Raw genomic sequence first — 20336 nt, 5'->3', positions numbered from 1 at the left:
AAGGATATTTGATTTCTGTAAATCACAACCCTGCCTTGGTTTAGTGCACTTTCCACTGTTGTTACTGCTTTCCAAAGACCTGTTACCTAGCAACTGCATGGAAGAAGCTTCTAGTATTTTAAATCATACAAGAGCTCAGAAAATACTGAGGCAGACTTTTAAAAAAAGATTCTGACTTGTTAAAATGTAATTAACAATTTTATTTGCCATAAAAGGGACTTGAAAATAGATTTGCTTCATATGTATCTATTAATTTGTATATTTAATTATAATGGCTTATCTAAAAGCCTTTGAATTTTTTAAAATAATAAACATCACAATAAAAAAGAAACCAAACATTTCACATAATCTTATTTTAAAAATGATAGTCCTTGAAAACTTTCCCACTCCTTGAGGTAGTTAGTATTAACAGTTTGGTTCCTGTTCTTACAATTTTTTGTGTTTATTCAGACATATATGTGAACATATGAACATACATGCAGAAGTCAGCATTTTTATAAGACTAGGATCATGTTTTAATTCTATAACAATAAATTTATGTTATATTGTTTGGCTACTTAAATTTTTTAAATATATTATTGGCATTATTTCAAGACAGTTTATTGAAATCTTTGTTTTTAATATGCATGATTGCAATGATACATAGTACTTGTTTAGAATTTAGATCAGCATTTCATAGTCATTGTTTACTTTTCTTCTCAGAAAATATGAGGGGTGCCTGAGTGGTTCATTCAGTTAAGTGTCCAATTCTTGTTTTCAGCTCAGGTCATGATTTCGCAGTTTGTGGGTTCGAGCCCCATGTCAGGCTCTGCGCTGGCAGTGCTCAATCTGCTTGGGATTCTCCCTCTTTACCTCTCTCTCCATCCTGCCTGTGCTCTCTCTCTCTCTCTCTTTCTCTCTCAAAATAAATAAATGAACTTAAAAACAATTCTATGAGGCATATTCTATTATTATTCACATTTAAAAATAAAGCAGATTAGGCTCAGAGGGATCAGTGTTTGCCCATGGCTTGGCCCACTTAGTGGTGGTGACACCACTTGATCTCATGTGCTTATGCTTTAACAGCAAGCCACAGACAAGAAAGGTCTAAAGTAAATACACAGAAACTTCAAAAGGTTGAGAATATATGAGATGCACGTAATTTTGAAAGGAAATGCTTTCTTCAGCAAGGGAGGGAAACGAGAAGCCATAAAGAAAAATGGACAGATTTTATCATTGCTAAGGAGTTATCTCTGTCTACATAATCAAAACTGGGCTTTTGCCATATATGTGGTCTCACCAACAAGAAGGAAGGAGTTTAGGAAAAGTGGTTTTGCCCACAAAAAAACAATACAGAATTTGGACAAACTTAGTCATGTGACCATATCTAACGAATGGGAAGCTGGACAATGTAATTTTTACCTGGGCAGCCATGCACCCAGCTAAAATTTGGGGATGAGTGAGAGGAAATAAGAACTTCTATTACTGAAAGGAAGAAGGAGAGAATGAATATGGGTGACAGCAGTTGCAGCCACAGTTCAAATCCTTATTCATCTAAGCATTTGTGTACGATATTTCCCTTTACATTAAGATACTCATCCATTAACACGCACACGAATAAATTAGTTAGCTGCCTCCACCCCAATCCCATATGAATATAAAATAGTGAAACAAGATAATTGTAATAAAATATTGGTGTTTGGAAAAAAGAACCAGAGACACACAACAGTTATTGGCCCATAGCAATGATGAAATCCTGTGGAACATGAATGGCAGAGACCTTGCAGTAAATTCCTTATCAGATACTCATTCTGCTCTTAGAGAATAACTCTTTTGTCTATTCATAACCATGTCTCCTTGTGCACTGTTCTATTCTCTGTGGCCTTAGAGGAAGTTCAAATTGGAGCAGATTTCTTTCATTCCTTTCCCTGTGTCAGTAATTGTTTTCAAAGTTCTTCTCCAAGAACTCTCTTAAACCTGACTTATACTGGCTTTTGTTGTCCTGTTCATGTATCCTTTTTGATTATAATGGCAGCTACTTTGGCATCACTTGAAACAATAAGTTTGAGTGAGAAGGCTGCACTTTAATCTGATTCTTGCCACAGGTCTGGTTTTATTGGTTTGGGAGAAATGTTAATGGAAGGCCTCTGATGAAGATGCTGGAAGAGTATCATCTGCTATTTAGGGTGCAATTCACTTTTTGGTTCTGCAACTGTCCAGATTCTTGGACTCTTGATTTGGCTTTCTGGCTTTAAGCAAACAGTGCCCTACTTAAGAGAGCTTTATTCCTTTTTCTCTCTGCTTGCAAAGTGATCAGTTCTTACCTGAGGTCATCTTTCTATATGTGACTAAAGTCAGCAAAGTGCTACCACTACTCATTAGTGTTCTTATCCTTTCCAAACATGTTTCTAGACATGTTTCCATAGATATGTTGTTTCTGCAGATAGAGTGGAAAATGGATAATAAGGAAAAGTAGCACTTCTGTTACAGGCATAATTCTACCTTATACATTTCAATAGTACTTACATTTTATGTAACTTTGTCTTACATTTGTAATTATAAAATTATTTGATAAAAACTGGCAGTTTGTGACTTGAAATATCCCAAAAAGGAAATACTAGTAGCTGATAAAACAATTGAGCTCAAAAACGCTCATTCTCCATGTTCACTCTCATTCTTTTCCAAACTGCTTGGTCATAATATTCAATGATACTGGTAGCCATGAAAGTGATTCTCTCAATGCCCTAGACTTGTGTACCTATAATTTCCCTATTATATATGTTCTTGTTCACCATCCTAACTCAGCATCCACATCCAGAAACACACTCTACAGATCATGTTATTACCTGTTAATGTGACGCCCCCCCCCCCATCTCTCTTCTTTGACCGCTGCCACTTATCATTCCAGTTCACATCCTCTAATCGGGAACTCCAGCTAACTCTTCACTACACTGGGAATGACATTCATTGTTTCTACCAAATGTTTACTATTAGTTACAACTGCAGATCCTGCCTTCTGTTCTTAACCTGTATGAATTCCATAGCACACCATTATAATCCATTATTATAATTCATTCTCTGTTCATTGAACTTCTGTACATAAGTTAGACTTGTTTGTCAGAAGTTAACGGTGGTGAATTCTTTTTGACAGAAGACGGTGTTTACTTCCACACATTTGAATGTGGCCAGAGGAAACAAAATAAACGAAAGACAGTCTGCAGACTATTCCCACTTTACATTGATCATCCCTGATTTCTTAAACAACTATGCTGTATTTTCTTCTTTCACTTCCATCCTCTTACTGAATCATCATTTCCACCTATTCCACCAAGAAAATAGAAACGTAAGAAGAAAAATAAAATTTTCGTAAACTTCCACCTACACATCTACCTACTTACCTGTATGTACACACATATGACCTTCCTTCTTTCCTGTTATTATAGATGACCAGTTTTAGCAACAATGAGACAGAGAAGGGTCATAAAAAGATGGTATAGTATGTTAGTAAGATTACCCAAATTCTGGCACTCTATGATGTCATTTTAAAGAATTTGAAATATATCCTATAAGTGTTAGGATTCAAGAATGGTCATTAAACCATTGGCTAATCAAACAGCCCTATCCAGTCATTGGTGATAATGGAAATGTTCTGTATTTGCAATGTCTGATACTGTAGGCAGTAGCCATAGATGTTATTGAGCAAGTTATTGCTATTGAAATATGGCTAGTAAGATGGAGAAACTGAACTTCTGTTTGTATTTTGTTCTAATTTATTTAAATTTACATACCCATATGTGGCAGTGGCAATTCTCATTGGACAGCACAGTTTTACAAGGGTAATAGGTAGAATGCTGAAGTGTTGGAAGACAAGAAGAGCAATTAAGAAGTTATTGTTGCATTTGTCTAGGTGAAAGATAATCAGTGTTTAAATAATGATTCAGGATCCCTTAGTGTAGTTCTAAAATCCAGAAAATATCAGGGGGAAAAAAAGCATTTCTGTTGTTAGTGAGATCTGACCTGACCTGAAATTATATGGTGGCAATTCCAACACTGAATTTTATTTTTTCCACTAATATAGGTGTTGACACATTTAACTGCAGAAATAATATTTTAAAGCATAGGTTGCTTCCTAGATGTATTACATTAGGTAAGGTAGATGAGGCACATTGCCTTTCTAAAATCTAAAAAATAATAATAAAATAAAAAAAAATAATTCTAAGAGTGGATATCTGGCCCTTAAGAATTATGGATAAGGATTGGAAGCCTGTAGCAAGTCAGGAGAATGGAATGGATAGAGACGGCTTTAGTGATATCAGTAAACCTTGGCTGTCGTATGACATTGGGAAATGAGGGTCAAAGTAGCAGGAAAGAATCAGTTTCTCAGTTCAGGTTAGGGGACAGTGATTAGTATTTTAAAAATGTCTCAGAAGGAGTCATATATTTGAACTTAAGAGGAGAGGTCTAAAGATATATTCACTTCTGTTTTACAGAGTGGGCTTCAGTTTTCTGTAATTTATGCAAAAGAATATACCTAGTTGAATATTCTATCATATTTCCCTGTGTTGATCAGCCATATTGACTAAATCAATTTCTGTTTTATGAAAAGAATACTGACTTTTTATTTTTATCTAACAAGGAATCCCATGATAATTATATATTAACTCATTTGTCTAAGACAGTGGTTTTCAACCAATGGCATTTCAACCAGTGCCTCCTTTATACAGTAAATATTTTGTAACACTTCCTTTACTACCCTGGAATGAAATTCAGAGTAAATATAAGTATCTATATAAACACATTTAAAATAATAAATATATTAATCATAATTTGAAGGAGAAACAAAGGGGAATAATAATGTATTTCAATACGTAAATGTGCAGGTATGAATACTCAAGAAAGCACAATGGAAAGGAGAGATACTTGCACCATTAAGTATGTGCCAGCTACTGACATTGCTAATATTAGTAATTAAACATCTTAAATTTGTATAAATGACATACAATGCCAAACAGAATAAAATATATTTTCTCCTAATTTACACAGTATTTGTGTTCCTAGATAATTTAGTATACAGTTTTGCCCCTTGAACAACATGGGTGTTGTTGCACCAACCCCTTACTGCCCTCTCCCCTCCCCCGCCACATGCCTGGCCCTGCCCTGTACAGTCAACTTTTGATTCCTCCAAAACTTTAATAGCCTACCATTGGCCAGAAGCCTTACCAATAACATAAATAGTTGATTAATGCATATTTTGTATGTTATGTGCATTATGTACTATATAATTACAATAAAGTAAGCTAGTGAAAAGAAAATGTTAAGAAAGTCATAGGTAAGAGAAAATACATTTATAGTATTGTACAATATTTACTGAAAAAAATTTGTGTAAGTGGACCTGTGCAATTCAAACCTGTATTGTTCAAGATCTATGTCTACTGAAACAGTTCCAAACATACTCTGTATTTATGTGCAAAGTTATCTCCAGTAATGTGCGCTTTGCTGATGGGGTAATAGACACTGTAAAAGCAGTAAAGAAAAAAGAGAAGGCAGAAACATTGTTAGCAGATGCTTGATTTTTCTTTTTTTTTGATGTTGAGTAAATCCTGAGATGTAACTGTAGCAATTTCTTCCATAAAATGTAAAAGAAAAAGTAAATAAATAAGAAAATGAAGGAAAAAGAAAAAAATAATGGGCTCTTTCATATGGTAACTCATGAAACCAGGAGTAAGTTTATTATTTATCTGTCCAGGGCATTTGCTGCACCATTTCCCAAGTAATTTTTTATGTTTCTTCATCAATGGTGTTGGGTATGTGTTCATTGTATAGATATCTGACTCATCTACAATTCAACCTTCTGTTTCTTAATTTAGCTAAAACTATTTTCTAAGAATATTTATTATCTTAGAACTTTACACATTGTCTTTACTTCTAACGCCAGCTCTAATTGTTTACTTGGGAAGGGAAGGTTTTTTCCCCAAAGTAAACAATACCTTGTTCACTTCTGTCAAATATGACTTCTGTGGAAAATTGCATATCTGGCATCTGAGCCTTCCTCGCTCTATGAAAGTAAGGGACGTGGGCTGAGTACCCCCCCCCCTTAATGTGGCCTGTACCCTCTCATGTACCACCATATTTGGCACTCTATTGTTTTTATGTAACTGAACTTCAATTGTTGTTTTTTATGTTTCCTGATTGTACCCTATCATCTTTTGAGTTTATGACCGTAGGTCTTGAGGTCAAAGTACAATTAAACTTAAATTTATTTTAGCATTAATCTCTATTGCTTGATATTATAGTTGTTTGGATTGTACAAAATCTATTCCTATGTTATGTATATGTTATCTACCATGTCATTTAGTAATTCTGTGTGCTGTGTGACTATGAATTTGATAAATTGATAATGCTTTAAATCAATACTAATACATTTTTACCATAGAATTTTTATCAGAATTAAAGGAAACTTTATACAGTCCCAGATTTATTTTCCAGACTGTACCTCAAATCTATCTGCCTCTCATCTGCTTGTCCAGAAGAGGCATAAGAAAAGTAAGCATTTTGCCAAAGGCTGCCTATTTCACTAATGACAGAACTGGGGTTAGTATCCCCTTCCCTCTTGATCACTTAACTCATAATCTAGTACTCTCTCTTTTGAAACATTTTTTCCTGGGGAAAATTGCACACGTAAAAGCATCTCTAAGACAAGTGTCTTTGTGTTGAAACTTTTGTAATTTTATTTATTGTTTTATTTTAATATTATTTAAAAATACTACTATCCCAAGGTAAATTATTCTTATTTACCTATTTTATTTCAAACAGATCATGTTGTTTGTGAAGAAGAGTTTAAATACGCCATGTTAGCTTTAAACTGTATTTGCCCAGCAACATCTACACTTATTACACTTCTGGTTCATACCTCTAGAGGGCAGTAAGTATATTTTTTCTTTAAGATAATGCATTTTAAATTATAAAAAAAAATAATATAAGTGTAGTTATGTGATTTAGAGGTATAGTAAGCCAAGATATACAGCTAGATATGTACTAACACTTGTATTTGTGTGAATTATCTTCATATGACAGATGGATAGATACATAGATGGATAGACAGACAAATACAGACCTGTGAAGGGGAAGACCAAGACATAGAAAATTGACAGAGATTTGCTGTTTTTTTTCTAATGAATCTTGAGATAATTTGTTTCATCTTAAATTCTAAGTGTCTACATCATTTGTTAAGTCTAGGATTAGGGCACTGTTTCTATTTTTGAGATACTTAGGAAATAAAATTTTTAGAAATGAGATGATGAGAATCATTAGTATGAGATCTGAAAGCTATTTTGTCTTCTATTCCTAAGGTAAGTTCTTATTTCAAAGCTATATGTACATAATTGACATCAAAATTAAATTTTTATAATTATTACAGAATAACAAAGTATTTGATAAAACTAACAAATGTATAAAAGAAATCACTTTTTATATGCATTTTGAGGTAGATGATGGAGAGTCATATCATCAGACCAATTTGTTCTATGATAGAGTTTGTATTTGACTCAGATGATCAAGGAAAGTATAATCAGTGAGTACAGTCCCACTCTTATTTGAAGAGACAACGTTGCATTGCATTTCATACCTTTTCCTATTCTTTATTTGGTATTTTAGACAAAATGTTGATTTTATAGGAAAATTTTACTGTGGTGCTTGTGATTGTGATTATTTAAATTTAGTAAGTTAATTGATATTTAAGTGAAGTGCCAAGTCAAATAAATCAAGAAAAAAGGAAAATTCTTTTTTGGGATTTAATACCAGGTGGAGTAAGTTGCTAATTGGAAATAGCAAATGCCCTGCAATATGTCCAGGTAGATTTTACTCTCTTACTCTAATTATGTCTCTGCTCTACTGAGATAGTAAGATTGTCCAAGGATTAATTTTCTTAAAGTTCGAAATGAAAATATTTCTATTCTGTGCATTTGTAAGCCTTTAATTTGTGCAGTGGAAAAGATGCAACAGGGTCATGAATGAATTGTTTTTCTTTGAAGAAAGTATGCAGCATTTTGATGAAATTAAACACTGAAAACTATTTTAACACCAATGAATGGAACATTCACAGAACTCGTCACATGGGCTCATTATTTTGCCATACCCTTTTTGTCATAGAATCATACAACTTTAGAACTGAATATCTAGTCTCACTTTATCGTTGTAGAAAGGATAAAATGTGCCCATCAACACTAACATACATCATTACTCATAGACTGGTTGAATTACGCTGTTCAAGTCACAGTAAATACTATTTATTGGCACATACACTATTGCCCTAGTGAACACATGCACTTGATATAAGCTAAAAAAGAATTTTAATGACCCTTAAAATAGGACTTTTCCCAATATACTTTAATGAATTTTGTCTTATTAAAAAAGAATGTTGTTGAAGACCTTGTTACCACATAATTAAGGATTGTCCATGAATAAAATTGACCAGCAAAATTATGTCACAATAAATGCGATAGTCCACCAGCATAATTTTCTTCATAGCAACTTTATTGAGACATAATTCACACGTCATAGAATTCAACTGTCCACAATGTACGATTTAATGTCTTAGTGTATTCACAGAATTTTGCAAACGTCACTGCTATCTAACTCCTGAATCTTTTCATCACCCCATAAAGACATGTTCTATCTTTTAGTAGTCACTCACATTTTCCCACAACCCTTTCATCCCCACACAATCACTAGTCTACCCTGTCACCATAGGTTTTCCTATTGTGGACATTGCATATTGCATCTAAATGGAATCATACAATATGTGCTTTGTTTTTTTTTTGCTTGTTTTGTTTTGTGTTGTGTTTTTGGACTGGCTTCTTTCACTTGACATAATGTTTTTAAGGTTCATCTGTGTTGTAATATGCATCATTACTTCATTCCTTTGTACAACTGAATAATATTTCATTATTTGGATATATCATATTTATTTTTTATTCATCAGCTGATGGATATTTGGGCTATTTCCAGCATTGTAAATAAAAATGCTTTTAACATGCATGAAAAGATTTTTATGTGGACATATACTTTCACTGCTTTTGTTTATACTGCAGAGTTACATGGTAACTCTGTTTAGGAACTGCCAGAATGTTTTCCCAGGAGACTTTAACATTTTGCATTCCCACCAGCGAGGTAGCAGGGGTCCAATTTTTTTTTTTCACAATCTCAGCAACACTTGTTATGGTCCAATTTTTGATTATAACCATCCTAGTGGATGCAAAATAGTGTCTCACTATGGTTTTGATTTGAATTTCATTCATGGCTAATAACCTTGAACATTATTTCATCTGTTTATTGGACATTTGTATATCTTCTTTGAAGAAAAGCCTACTTAGGACCTTTGCCAATTTTTAAAAATTGGGTTATTTGTCTTTGATTATTGGGTAGTAAGAGCTTTTGTATTTTCTAAATTCAAGTACCTAAATCAGATATATACCATCACTTGAACATATATAATCATCCAAACAAATCACTCAGTTTAACATATCTAATATATTTTATTAAATGTATTGTTTGACCAAGTATTTGTATTGTCTTTTGTATTATGCATTAACTGAAGATATAGTCAAGATTCACCTATTAACAGAACATGTTTGAAATTTTGCCCTTAAGCATCAGCAGAAATTAGAGAGTTCAAATATACTGAATTCATAATAAGAGAACAGACTTGGGAGGTGAATTAAGTAGTATAATGGGGAAAATGTTGAATAGTCTAAGAAATGTTTTATGCAAGGATTATCAAACCCTTAATTGAAAACAAAGCTTACAATTAATGCTCAATTTCTCCACTTTAAAAAGGAGAGATTATGCTACTAAAACTTCATTTTATAATAAATGGTGATTTTGACTACAAATAGTTGATATTCACAAGCTGTTGTGTACTATATTAGTTGGTAAGAAGTGAAAAGAGAAATTTATACTTTAGGATCCAACAAGCTGAGAAGTAAATATAATATAAAACATGAAATGGTCTAATTTAAAAATATATCTTTAAATAAAGTGTTATATAGATTATAGTATTGAGAGAAAATAATAAATATGAATTCTGAAACTAATGAGATAAATCAAGAGTTGAGATCAAAGATCAGCTCTTTCATGACAGACCTGCCTTAGTTCACAGTGATAATGGAGTTCCTAATTCAGCTCTAGAGATAGACTCACCCACTCAAACACCTTTGTCTTCTTCTTAGTTCTCTTCTAGCCAGTGGAAATGGGGACAAAGATGGAAGTCACATATTAAGGATGAATTGCTTACCTCTGGACTTTTATAGAAAAGGAATATTAATTAAAAAAAAATTCTATCTTATATTTTGGAGTCTCTACAGCAACTTAGCCAATACCCTGACTAATATAGCTCCCATGGCTATTAGCACTCTTAACGATCTTATGTTCTTTCTTCTTGTATATTAATATATTCATTCCAGTTCTAGTTGATGTATAAGTCATAAAGTAACTTGTAGATGACTTCAAATAAGTGGTTTCGTTTTATTCATTGAGAGTTTCCTCTGTATTTTGGCACTTCACTATTTTCCCCCCTCAGTTCATTTGCATTTGAGTGTTCAGTGCAGTTGGCAGTGGTATTCCTTATTCTTGATTAAGTTAACATTTTTATTTGTTCAGCAGTCTTACCAGGAAGATGAATGTAAGTTTATTCTTTGGACAGAAATTACTGTAGGCTGTTGGACATCGACCATGATGATTTTAAGCAAGGAAACACTGATATCAGGCCAGTTGATAGATCTGACCCATATTTCATCCTTGTCAAATTGAAATTTTTCTTTTCTTTTCAATTTATTTTCATTCAAATAATATTTCATTATTCCGTTGAAGAGGTTGAGTTTTTTGGCCTCAGTGATAATCAATGGGAAAGAAAGAGAGAATCGCTAAGAAAAATACTGCAAAGTTAGAATTTACAGAACTTGGCTACTGAATAGATATGAATGTAGGAAAAGGGAAAGGAAAAGAAAAATCTCTAGACGTGTGTCTAGATGGTAGAGAACTATAAAACATGTGGTTTGATAGAAGAAAAAGGAGTTTAATATGAATATATTTGCCTCCTAAACAGATATACTTAGTGGTGGTAATTACTGCTTCTCTTGGTTCCTGAGGTGGGGTCAGTGCTATTTCAGGTCCATGAAATAGGGGTCAGGTGAAAGTAGAAATAGTGGGGATTTGGGAGAAGTGACAACTTAAACTTTTCCTGTTAGGTAACAGGTGGAAAAAAAGGGGAGCAAATACAGTATAGTGCAGTGGAGTAAATAGGAGTAAGGATTTCTAAAACAAACCGGATGGTAAACATATAGATGATTTAAGATGGATGGATGCTGAGCAAATGGGCTTAGTAGGTCACTGGTCTCTGGGGACTTCTGACAAAACAATTCTGGACAGTGGAGACTTTCTCATTTTGATAAAAGATGAACAAACAAAGAGATGATAAGAAAGCGAAGCCTGGTTGAAGGCTACCACTTCATTAGGTTTGTCCATGAAGATGAGAAAGAAAAATAATGAAAGCTCTATTGAACAGAAATGTTAAGGACAGCTTTTTCTAAATATGTTTCATGCACATCTATGTGTATTTATCTGTTTATTTTCTTTTTGCTTTTAAAGTTTAATTAGTAGGGTAAGTACCAGTGAGGAGACAGAGATTGAAAATACAACCAGAGGGTAGGGGATGGGATGTGGAGAATGTCTGGAATATCTCTACTTAGTAAGGAGAAGAATCGTTTCTTCCTTAAGAATGGTAAGGAAAGGGGTAGCTTACAGTAATTTTATTTATGCACAATAAAGAATATTACACTGGCTAAAAATATGTTCTGCTCTACATAACAGCTAAAATTAAGGGTGGTATTTTATTTTATAAGTGAAATATCTGGGGATCAGCATCTAGAGCAGCTTATCTGACTCAACAGTGCACCCAGTTCTTTCCATTTTTTTTTTTTAATTACAACATTTTAGCCAGTAGACTTAATCCTCAGGATTCTCTCATTGTAATCACAAAATGTCTGCTTTGGTTCAGGCTATTCTCTTCTAGGTAGGAAGAAGGAGAATGACAAAGGAGCAAAGTATTGCCAACTGAGACTATTTATTAAAGCTTTCCATGAAGTCCAATCATTGCCTTTCCACTTTTTAAGATACAGTTATAGTTTGCATATTAGGATATGAGTTTGATTCTACTTATGTCTATTAGCAATGTAAATAATTTTAAATAAAAAAATGTGTGTATATATATATATATATATGCTTTGTGTACATAGACATATATACACACATATTTACTTACATTTGTATGTTTACTTTTTTAAAATAATTAGGTTATATATCACAAGAACAAAAGATAAATCAAAGGATCTTATCTGAGGGTATATTGATTAATACAAATAGCTGTGAAAGCCTAAGTTTTATATGTGAAATACAGTGAAGGTCATTGCATCCTATTAGAGGGGGAGCTAAAATGTGGTGACGCAAACTTGGCCCTATTAAAAAATATTGTTAAGTATATCCATAGTATAGTTGCTAATTATTATTACTTCTTGATAGTTGGCCTTTTACCTGAATTTTAACGTATTAACTATCAGTGAGTCAAACCCAAGCGTGTTATTATTATAAAATACGTGGATCAGAAACTTCTCATTAAAGTGACAACTAAAACTGGACTTTCTGGGAACTGCATATCCTAGTCACAACTAATATTCCCTCTGTTTGGTAGTGTTTATGCTGCAAATGGGGCTCATAAATTCAGGGAGGAAATGTGACAGAGATAAAAGATCCCCGGTTCTGGCAGCTTGAAACAGTTGACTCACTAACCGGGAGAGTTAACTAACATGGAACCGATTACATACTCCATTTAATTCTCAATCATTTTCTATGGAAAATTTGAGCTAATAATTTTCCCACCCATTACTTTATTCATTTATTTGACAGTTATTTATTGACTGCTTACTGTGTGACAGAACCATTCCAGGTGTTGTGGTTTCCACAAGGAAACCAACAAAAAAATTCCAGCTGTCATGAAGCTTTTATTCTACTTGAGGAGACACATAGTAAACAAAAATAAATAAGTTAAATATATAACCTCTCTTGGAAGGCAGTAGTGCAAAGGGAAAAATAAAGCAGGAAAGAACAATGGGAAGTTCAAATATGGAACAGTGTATCCAACTTAAATAATAGAGTCACGGAAGACCTCATCAAGGTGTTGATATTTAATCAGTGACCTGAGTAGGTTAAGGTAGTGAGCCATGTAGATTATTCTGAGATGTGAGTCTCCACTCTGAAGGAAAGGCAAAGACTCTGAGATACAAACACATCTGATGACTTGGGAAACAGCAAGTAGGCCAGTGTAGCTATAACCAAGGGATGAGAAAGGTAGTAAATGCTGAGATCTGACAGGGAAACAAGGGCCTTCTAGGTCATTATAAGGGTGGTGGCTATCATTTTAAAATGAAAAAATCATTGAAAGAGTCTGAGCAAAAGAGTGGTAGGAACTGAATAATAAGAGGAACAAACTCATTGGCTTCTTGGTTGAGCAAAGCAATCAAGAGATTATGCGGAAAATCTAAGCCAGAGAAGTTAAACCTTGTTTTGGCAAGGGCACAAGCATGTGATGAGAAGTGCTGAGATTCTAGATGTATTTTGAAGGCATTGTTGTCAACAGTTTTTGATTAGAGTTGGGGCAGAAGGAGAAGAGTCTAGCGTGAATGCAGAGTTTTGGACTGAGAAGAGTATAATTGTGATTTACCGCAATTAAGGGGACCGTGGAAGATCAGGATTTTTATTGTAGACATGATCGGTTTAAGATACTTGTTACACTCCCTGAATTGTGTCCAGTATACAGTGTGGAGCTTAGGGACAATTCTACATGGATGATAAAAATTTGGTTTCATCAGCATACAGACACTTTAAAACCATGAAACTGGATGAAGTCCCTTCACAGGATTATTTTGAGGATTACTTATAGCCATGCCAGACCATAGTAGGTGGGGACTCTTTGGTTCCCTCACTGGCTGTATTCACCTGTGTCAAGGGAGTCAGATTTTATGTGCATCAAAACTATTTTTTAAAATTTGGTCAGGGGCGCCTGGGTGGCGCAGTCGGTTAAGCGTCCGACTTCAGCCAGGTCACGATCTCGCGGTCCGTCAGTTCGAGCCCCGCGTCAGGCTCTGGGCTGATGGCTCGGAGCCTGGAGCCTGTTTCCGATTCTGTGTCTCCCTCTCTCTCTGCCCCTCCCCCGTTCATGCTCTGTCTCTCTCTGTTCCAAAAATAAATAAACGTTGAAAAAAATTTTTAAAATTTGGTCGGAGACAGCTTGAGGGTGGCAGGAGAGTTGCTTTAAAGACAAAGCTGGACACCTAGAACCTTATACGTATTTGTGATGGAGAAGAAAAAGACTCAGGTCATGCACACATGTATTTTATATGTAAATTAGAATATGTTCAAAACTTTGTTTGCTTATTTTTTTGAACGAAGAATGACATGAATGAACACTATATATCACAGTCCTTCCAAGCAATAAACAGTGAAGGTATATAATTTACCATGGCCAATCTTTTGAATCACTGTCTTAAGACACGGGGTTCCTTGGTGTAATGGTTAGCTTTCTGGACTCTGAATCACTGTCTTAAGTATTGCAGAGATTAGGACTACATATATTTTGAAAAAGATGACTCAAATGTGTACAGTGTGAGGCATTTTACTCTCAAGCAATATATTATATTATTCAGTCATGGAATAATTTTATAGAAGAAAGCCAAATAGAATTGTAGGAGGTATAAAAGTATTTTTCTTCTAAAAATATATAGGGTTTTAGTGACCTTTTCAAAGTTTGTTTGGAAGAAATGCATTATAAAAATAAATAAGAAAATTGTTAAACTCAGTAAAATTATTTTAAAAGTTAGCAGAAGAGAAAAAGATTAAAAAAATCAGATACCAGAGAAAATGGTTAAATTATATGGCTATAAACAGATAACAGTTGCTGGCAGATTCAGGTAATAATAATACATCATTACAAAGTGTTACAATAATTTTATTTTGATTTACATGGCCACAAAAAAGAAGACTTCAAATACAAATCAATTGGTATATGATATATATTTTAAGTATTTTGAATAAATGAAAAGATACAAGAATTCCAATGATACGTTCCATAAATACATAGTAGAAATAAGGGAAAAGCAAAATTGCTTTTATAGTTTAGTAAAATCAATTTTTAAAAAGTTGCAATTTCATAAATATGTTCCCCGGCAGGGTTATTTCATAAGAAGCCCTTCATTAAGATACCGGGTGAGTGTGTTCTATCCATCAATGGGATCTGGAAACTGCATATTTGGGTTATTATTGCAATGCTTTTTGTAAAATGAAAGCTAAACACTATTAAATTTTGTCTGTTTTCAACGTAATTGGTCTCTTTAAAAATAGAACACCTTCATTTGTGGTTATTTCCTTAGCTTGCAAAATTTTATCATACCTCTAACCACATGCAACGTGTTTGTAAAATTATAGAAAAATAGTCTTATTCAGCTTTCTATCATGAGCATTATAATTGTGTTCATTTAAACTTAAGTGAAATTTAGGATTTCTCAAGTAACTATTTCACCAGAGATTGCTTAATAGTTTTGGGAAATCTTCAACCACAGCAGAAACACATTAAGCCAATATGCAGTGAAATTAATTTCTGTGTGTGGCATATAAATAGTGGTTTTGTTATTTCATAGAATTGCCAAATTTGTGTTCCAAGGCACAATTAATAATGCTTTTGGATGGATGTTAGTAATTTTCCTGAAAAATAAAATTAGGTGCTCAAATAAGATTGGGAAATGCTGGATTACATATTAAAATTTTAATGGCTTTAAAAAATCTTTTTATTTTAGCTAAATTTAGACTTACAGAAAATTGCAAAAATAGTCCAGAGTTCCTACATACCCTTCCCATATTAACTTCCCTTAATATTTACATCTTACATGATCATAGTGCAGTTTTCCAAATGACCAATTAACATTGGTACGATACAAGTGACTAAATTATTGGCCTTATTTGAATTTCACCAGTTTTACCATTAATATCCCTTTTCTGTTCCAGGATCTTTTCCAAGATCCTGCATTGCATTTAGTTGTTATTTCTCCTAAGCCTCCTCCAATCGGTGGCAGTTCCTGTGGATAAGATTGGAATCAGTATAAACTCATGACATTTAATACACATTTATGCAAAGATAGATTCAGAAATATAGATGTGTATGTCTATGGGTCTGTGGACACACACACATATAATTCCTAGCTCTGTTTACTTAGAGAGCCTCGAAGCAACGACAGCTCAGTAGCACTTAGCACACTTTAATGCTCACATCTCAGTTACTAAACATAATTCTTTAATAAAAACAACCAGGGCTCCTTGGGGAATCAAGGATTGGTTGAATCCAGGATGAGGGCAGAGAAAGTGTAAGAGGAGTCTGGAAAGTCTTTTGGTGCAAGAAATTAAGGAGTTGCTCAGAAGAGTGTGAGGGGTCATCAAAATGACACAAGAAGTAACCTGAAGGAGTTCCTAATAAGCCAAGATGGGACAATTTGAGAAACAAAATAAATAATGATAACATTAGATTTTGACCCATAAAATCAAGTAAATACACTGATGTAAATAAGCAGTGGGATAAATAAATAAGTGGGAAAGAAGGAATAGCTCTTTCTTACTTAAGAATTCCAACTAGGGGCGCCTGGGTGGCGCAGTCGGTTAAGCGTCCGACTTCAGCCAGGTCACGATCTCGCGGTCCGTGAGTTCGAGCCCCGCGTCAGGCTCTGGGCTGATGGCTCGGAGCCTGGAGCCTGTTTCCGATTCTGTGTCTCCCTCTCTCTCTGCCCCTCCCCCGTTCATGCTCTGTCTCTCTCTGTCCCAAAAATAAATAAACGTTGAAAAAAAAAAAAAAGAATTCCAACTAATAAATGTAGAAGGAAGAGAGAAATAGGAAGTCATCATTAGGCAAACAGTTGTTGTAGACAAAATCATCTAAAGGGTGCTAATATTAGTGGGTGATAATTTGAAGACAGCCAGGATCACTGTGTGGTTTCAACGTGCCTGTCCATGATATTTGATAACTATGAAAGGAAAAATTACAATTTTATAGTGAAATAACCTTCTAGACACTGCCTTAATCAAGAGATCAAGGTAAACATCACCTTGATCACCCACAAAAAGAGATGTCAACTTCATGTAATCCCTATGATGCACTAAGAAGTACATGACAGAAAAAAAGAAGTACATGACATAATTTCTTTGGTATTCCTGCCAGCATGTTCTGATTATGAGAAAAACATAAGACATACCAGTATTGAGAACATCCTACCACATAATTGACCAGTACTCTTCCAAATGTCAAGGTGGTGAAAGACAAGGGGAGCTCAAGGAACTGAATATTTCTTTTTAAACATTTTTGTCAGCTTTATTTGAGAGTGATTTAAATATTTCAGGTAGTATTTTGACTGGAGGAATTCTCCAAGCAAAATCTTTAAGAAAAAAGTATATCTGGAGACAACAAAGAGCAGGGTCAATGGCAGGTAGGGCAATATTTTGTATATATCTTTTTGTTGTTGTTTTTAGGTAAGCTCTACACCACAATGTGGGACTTGAACTCACGACCCTGAGATCAAGAGTCTTACGCTCTACCGACTGACCCAGCCAGGTGCCCCTATTTTGTTGTATCTTTGAACCTCAGCAGAACTATAGGGACCTGGGCTAGAGATTGCAGAAGGCTTCATTGTTTCTCTGACCTCAGATGAAAATTAGCCATGAGACTTCCTTTGTCTATGACACTCCAACATCCAGGAAGTCCTTATTTTCAATACTGTGTTGAGCAAATAGGCAAATCGAATGTCTTTTACCATCTCCAGAAAAAGGACTGAGACAAGGGAGGGAAGCACAGACAGAGGTACAGATTAAGGTTGGAGAGTTTTTCACCTTTTAATACTAAGCTAGTCACAGAGGGCCCAGGGAATCAGTTGCCATGAGAGAGGAGGAGAAAGTTTCTTAAAAGTAAGATTATAGTTACCACCTTGACTGAAAGAAAGGAAAATGAAAAAAAAAAAATGTGAGGGTGGGTGACGGGACAAGCTCAAGAGTTACCTTTAGTTCTGTTGGAAGTTTCGCATTCCAAAACTGTGACAGAAGATTACGTTTCGCAATCTGGCAGATCTAATCCAGTCACCCTCTTCCCGTAAGAAGCTAAAAGTAGAGTGTTTACAAGGATGACGGGCACTTGGTTTTCCTTTAGAGCAAAACATAATTGTTTTCTCCAGTTCTAATGTTTGATTGCTCTATTTCAAGTCATTGTCACTTGAAGTATAAATCTTGAAATTTATTTGATAGAACTTTCTTAAATCCGAGGCTCTATTTCCGTTAACATGTTGATGTGTATACTTTTCAGTGCTTTCAATCAGAATTGAGAATATTAACAGGCTTTTTTTCTCTCCCACCAAACCTCGAGTCTCCTTTCCATCCTTAATACCTCACACCATTAGGAACCTAGTAACTTACTGCTACTCAGACTTCCAGACAAGAAAGGAAGGTCATAGAAAGGGCTTTTATATATTTCCTTCCCCTGTCCTTTGCTTTTCCACTACGGAGCATGAATTTCACTGCATCAGGAAACTACTTTTTCTTCTAAAACTCTTCCACCTCACATTACCCTGCTCTAAAGTGCTTCAATTTTCCTGGCCATTGTATTAGTTTGCTAGGACTGCCATAACAAAGAAACTGGGTGGCTTACATTTTTTTTCTTTTTCTTTCTTTCTTTCTTTCTTTTTTTATTTGATAGAGAGAGAGAGAGAGAGAGAGAGCGAGCCCAAATAGAGGAGAGTGGGCCAGGGGAGATTGAGAGAGAATCCCAAGCAGGCTCTCTGCTCAGTGTTGAGGAAAGTGGGTGGCTTAAATAATAGAAATTCAGTTTCGCAGTCCTGGAGGTTGGAAGTCCAAAATCAAGATAGTGGCCGGTTCGTTTTCTCCTGGGGCTTCTCTCCAGGCTTGCAGATGGCTATCTTCTCATTGTGTCCTTACGTGGTCTTGCCTATGTGAGCATGTATCTCTCAAGTCTCTTTGTGTGGCCAGATCTCTCTTATGAAGACACCAGATTGGACTAGGGCTCACACTAAGAGCCCCATTTCAACTTAATTACTTCCTTAAAGGCTGTGTCACATTCTGAAGAATTAAGGGTTAGGACTTTAACATACGATTTTGTAGGGGGATAAAATTCATCCATAACAGCTTTGGAGTTGGGAGATACCATGGGTTTTATTGGAACACATCTATAGATTGTTATTATTTCCACTAGACAAACAGTTCTGCTGGTTCTGTGGAAACCATTTTTTCATCATGGAAATTGAGGAAGATGGCATTGTCTGTGTTTCTCTAATAGTCATTTTTCCGTTTCTCCCATGAAAAACGGTTTTTAAAAAGGACTTCAAGATTAGAGGTCTGAATGGAAGTGATCACAAGAGAGATGCTGCTTATTTTTCTTTCATGTAAGTTAACGTGTACTGAAAATCTCCACAGAAATTCATTTTATTCGGTGTGTCTAAAATCTACTTGATTACCTGAGAAATGTAAAAGATCAATTGGAACAGTATTTTATTAGACATATTTTGAGCAATCTGGGTGTTTCTCTAGTCTGGCAGTCCGCTGCTTGGAAAGCCTTTAGCAGCTCATCATTCATTATCAAATTAGATTCAAATATGTCCATTTAATTTAAGGCCCTCTATACTCTAGTCCTAATTTATTTTTATATCCTTATCTCCCATGATTCTCTTATATATATCATGTTCCCCAAATAGCATGATCCTAAATATACTTTGCGGTTTCCACCTTCTACATCTTTTTAAAAATGTTGATACTGTTGCATTGAATTCATTTCTTCTGGCTTTTCTGGAGGATTTTGCTAAATCAAAAATTCTATTTCCTCATGAATATTTTTAAACTTCCCAATTTAATGTGATTTTTCATTTTTATGAACTTGCATAGAATTTTAATATACCCTGCCCGAGTATGTATTATGTTTTTTTATGTATCTATTTTTTCCTGCTTAGTAGGCTATAATTTCATCAAGGTAGAGAACATGTTGTGCTCATTCTTATGCCTTCTAAGATGTTTTTCACAGCATGGATGCTCAATAAATATTAGTTAAATAAATGAAGTAAAGGATTCACTGAGATGATTCATTGAACCCCTTGCTTCAAACTAGTTTATGATCCACATGCCTTTGTCTGCTCTCCCTCATGAGACTCCGTTGAAATGATGACAGAGAAAGAAAAAATGATAAGCTTTCATTAATGAAAAATAAGTGAAAGGTG

The 20336-nt window shown here is 34.6% G+C and overlaps 1 protein-coding gene across 3 annotated transcripts in view; it reads left to right on the top strand.

The window, feature by feature from the left end:
* The window catches only part of KCNT2 (potassium sodium-activated channel subfamily T member 2), a 366395-nt gene that overhangs the window by 218481 nt on the left and 127578 nt on the right, over positions 1-20336 (top strand). For all 3 annotated transcript variants that reach the window (XM_047077238.1, XM_047077237.1, XM_047077236.1), the window contains exon 14: positions 6793-6901. In XM_047077238.1, coding sequence (XP_046933194.1) covers positions 6793-6901 — 109 coding nt within the window. The remainder of the gene's footprint in view (positions 1-6792; positions 6902-20336) is intronic.

Source organism: Lynx rufus, unplaced genomic scaffold (assembly GCF_022079265.1).
Source record: "Lynx rufus isolate CCGP_SWC_20201006 ecotype Redwood Valley unplaced genomic scaffold, mLynRuf1.p SCAF_15, whole genome shotgun sequence".
Lineage (NCBI taxonomy): Eukaryota > Metazoa > Chordata > Mammalia > Carnivora > Felidae > Lynx > Lynx rufus.
Note: the sequence above shows the minus strand (reverse complement) of the source record. Positions and strands in the feature narration are given on the sequence as shown.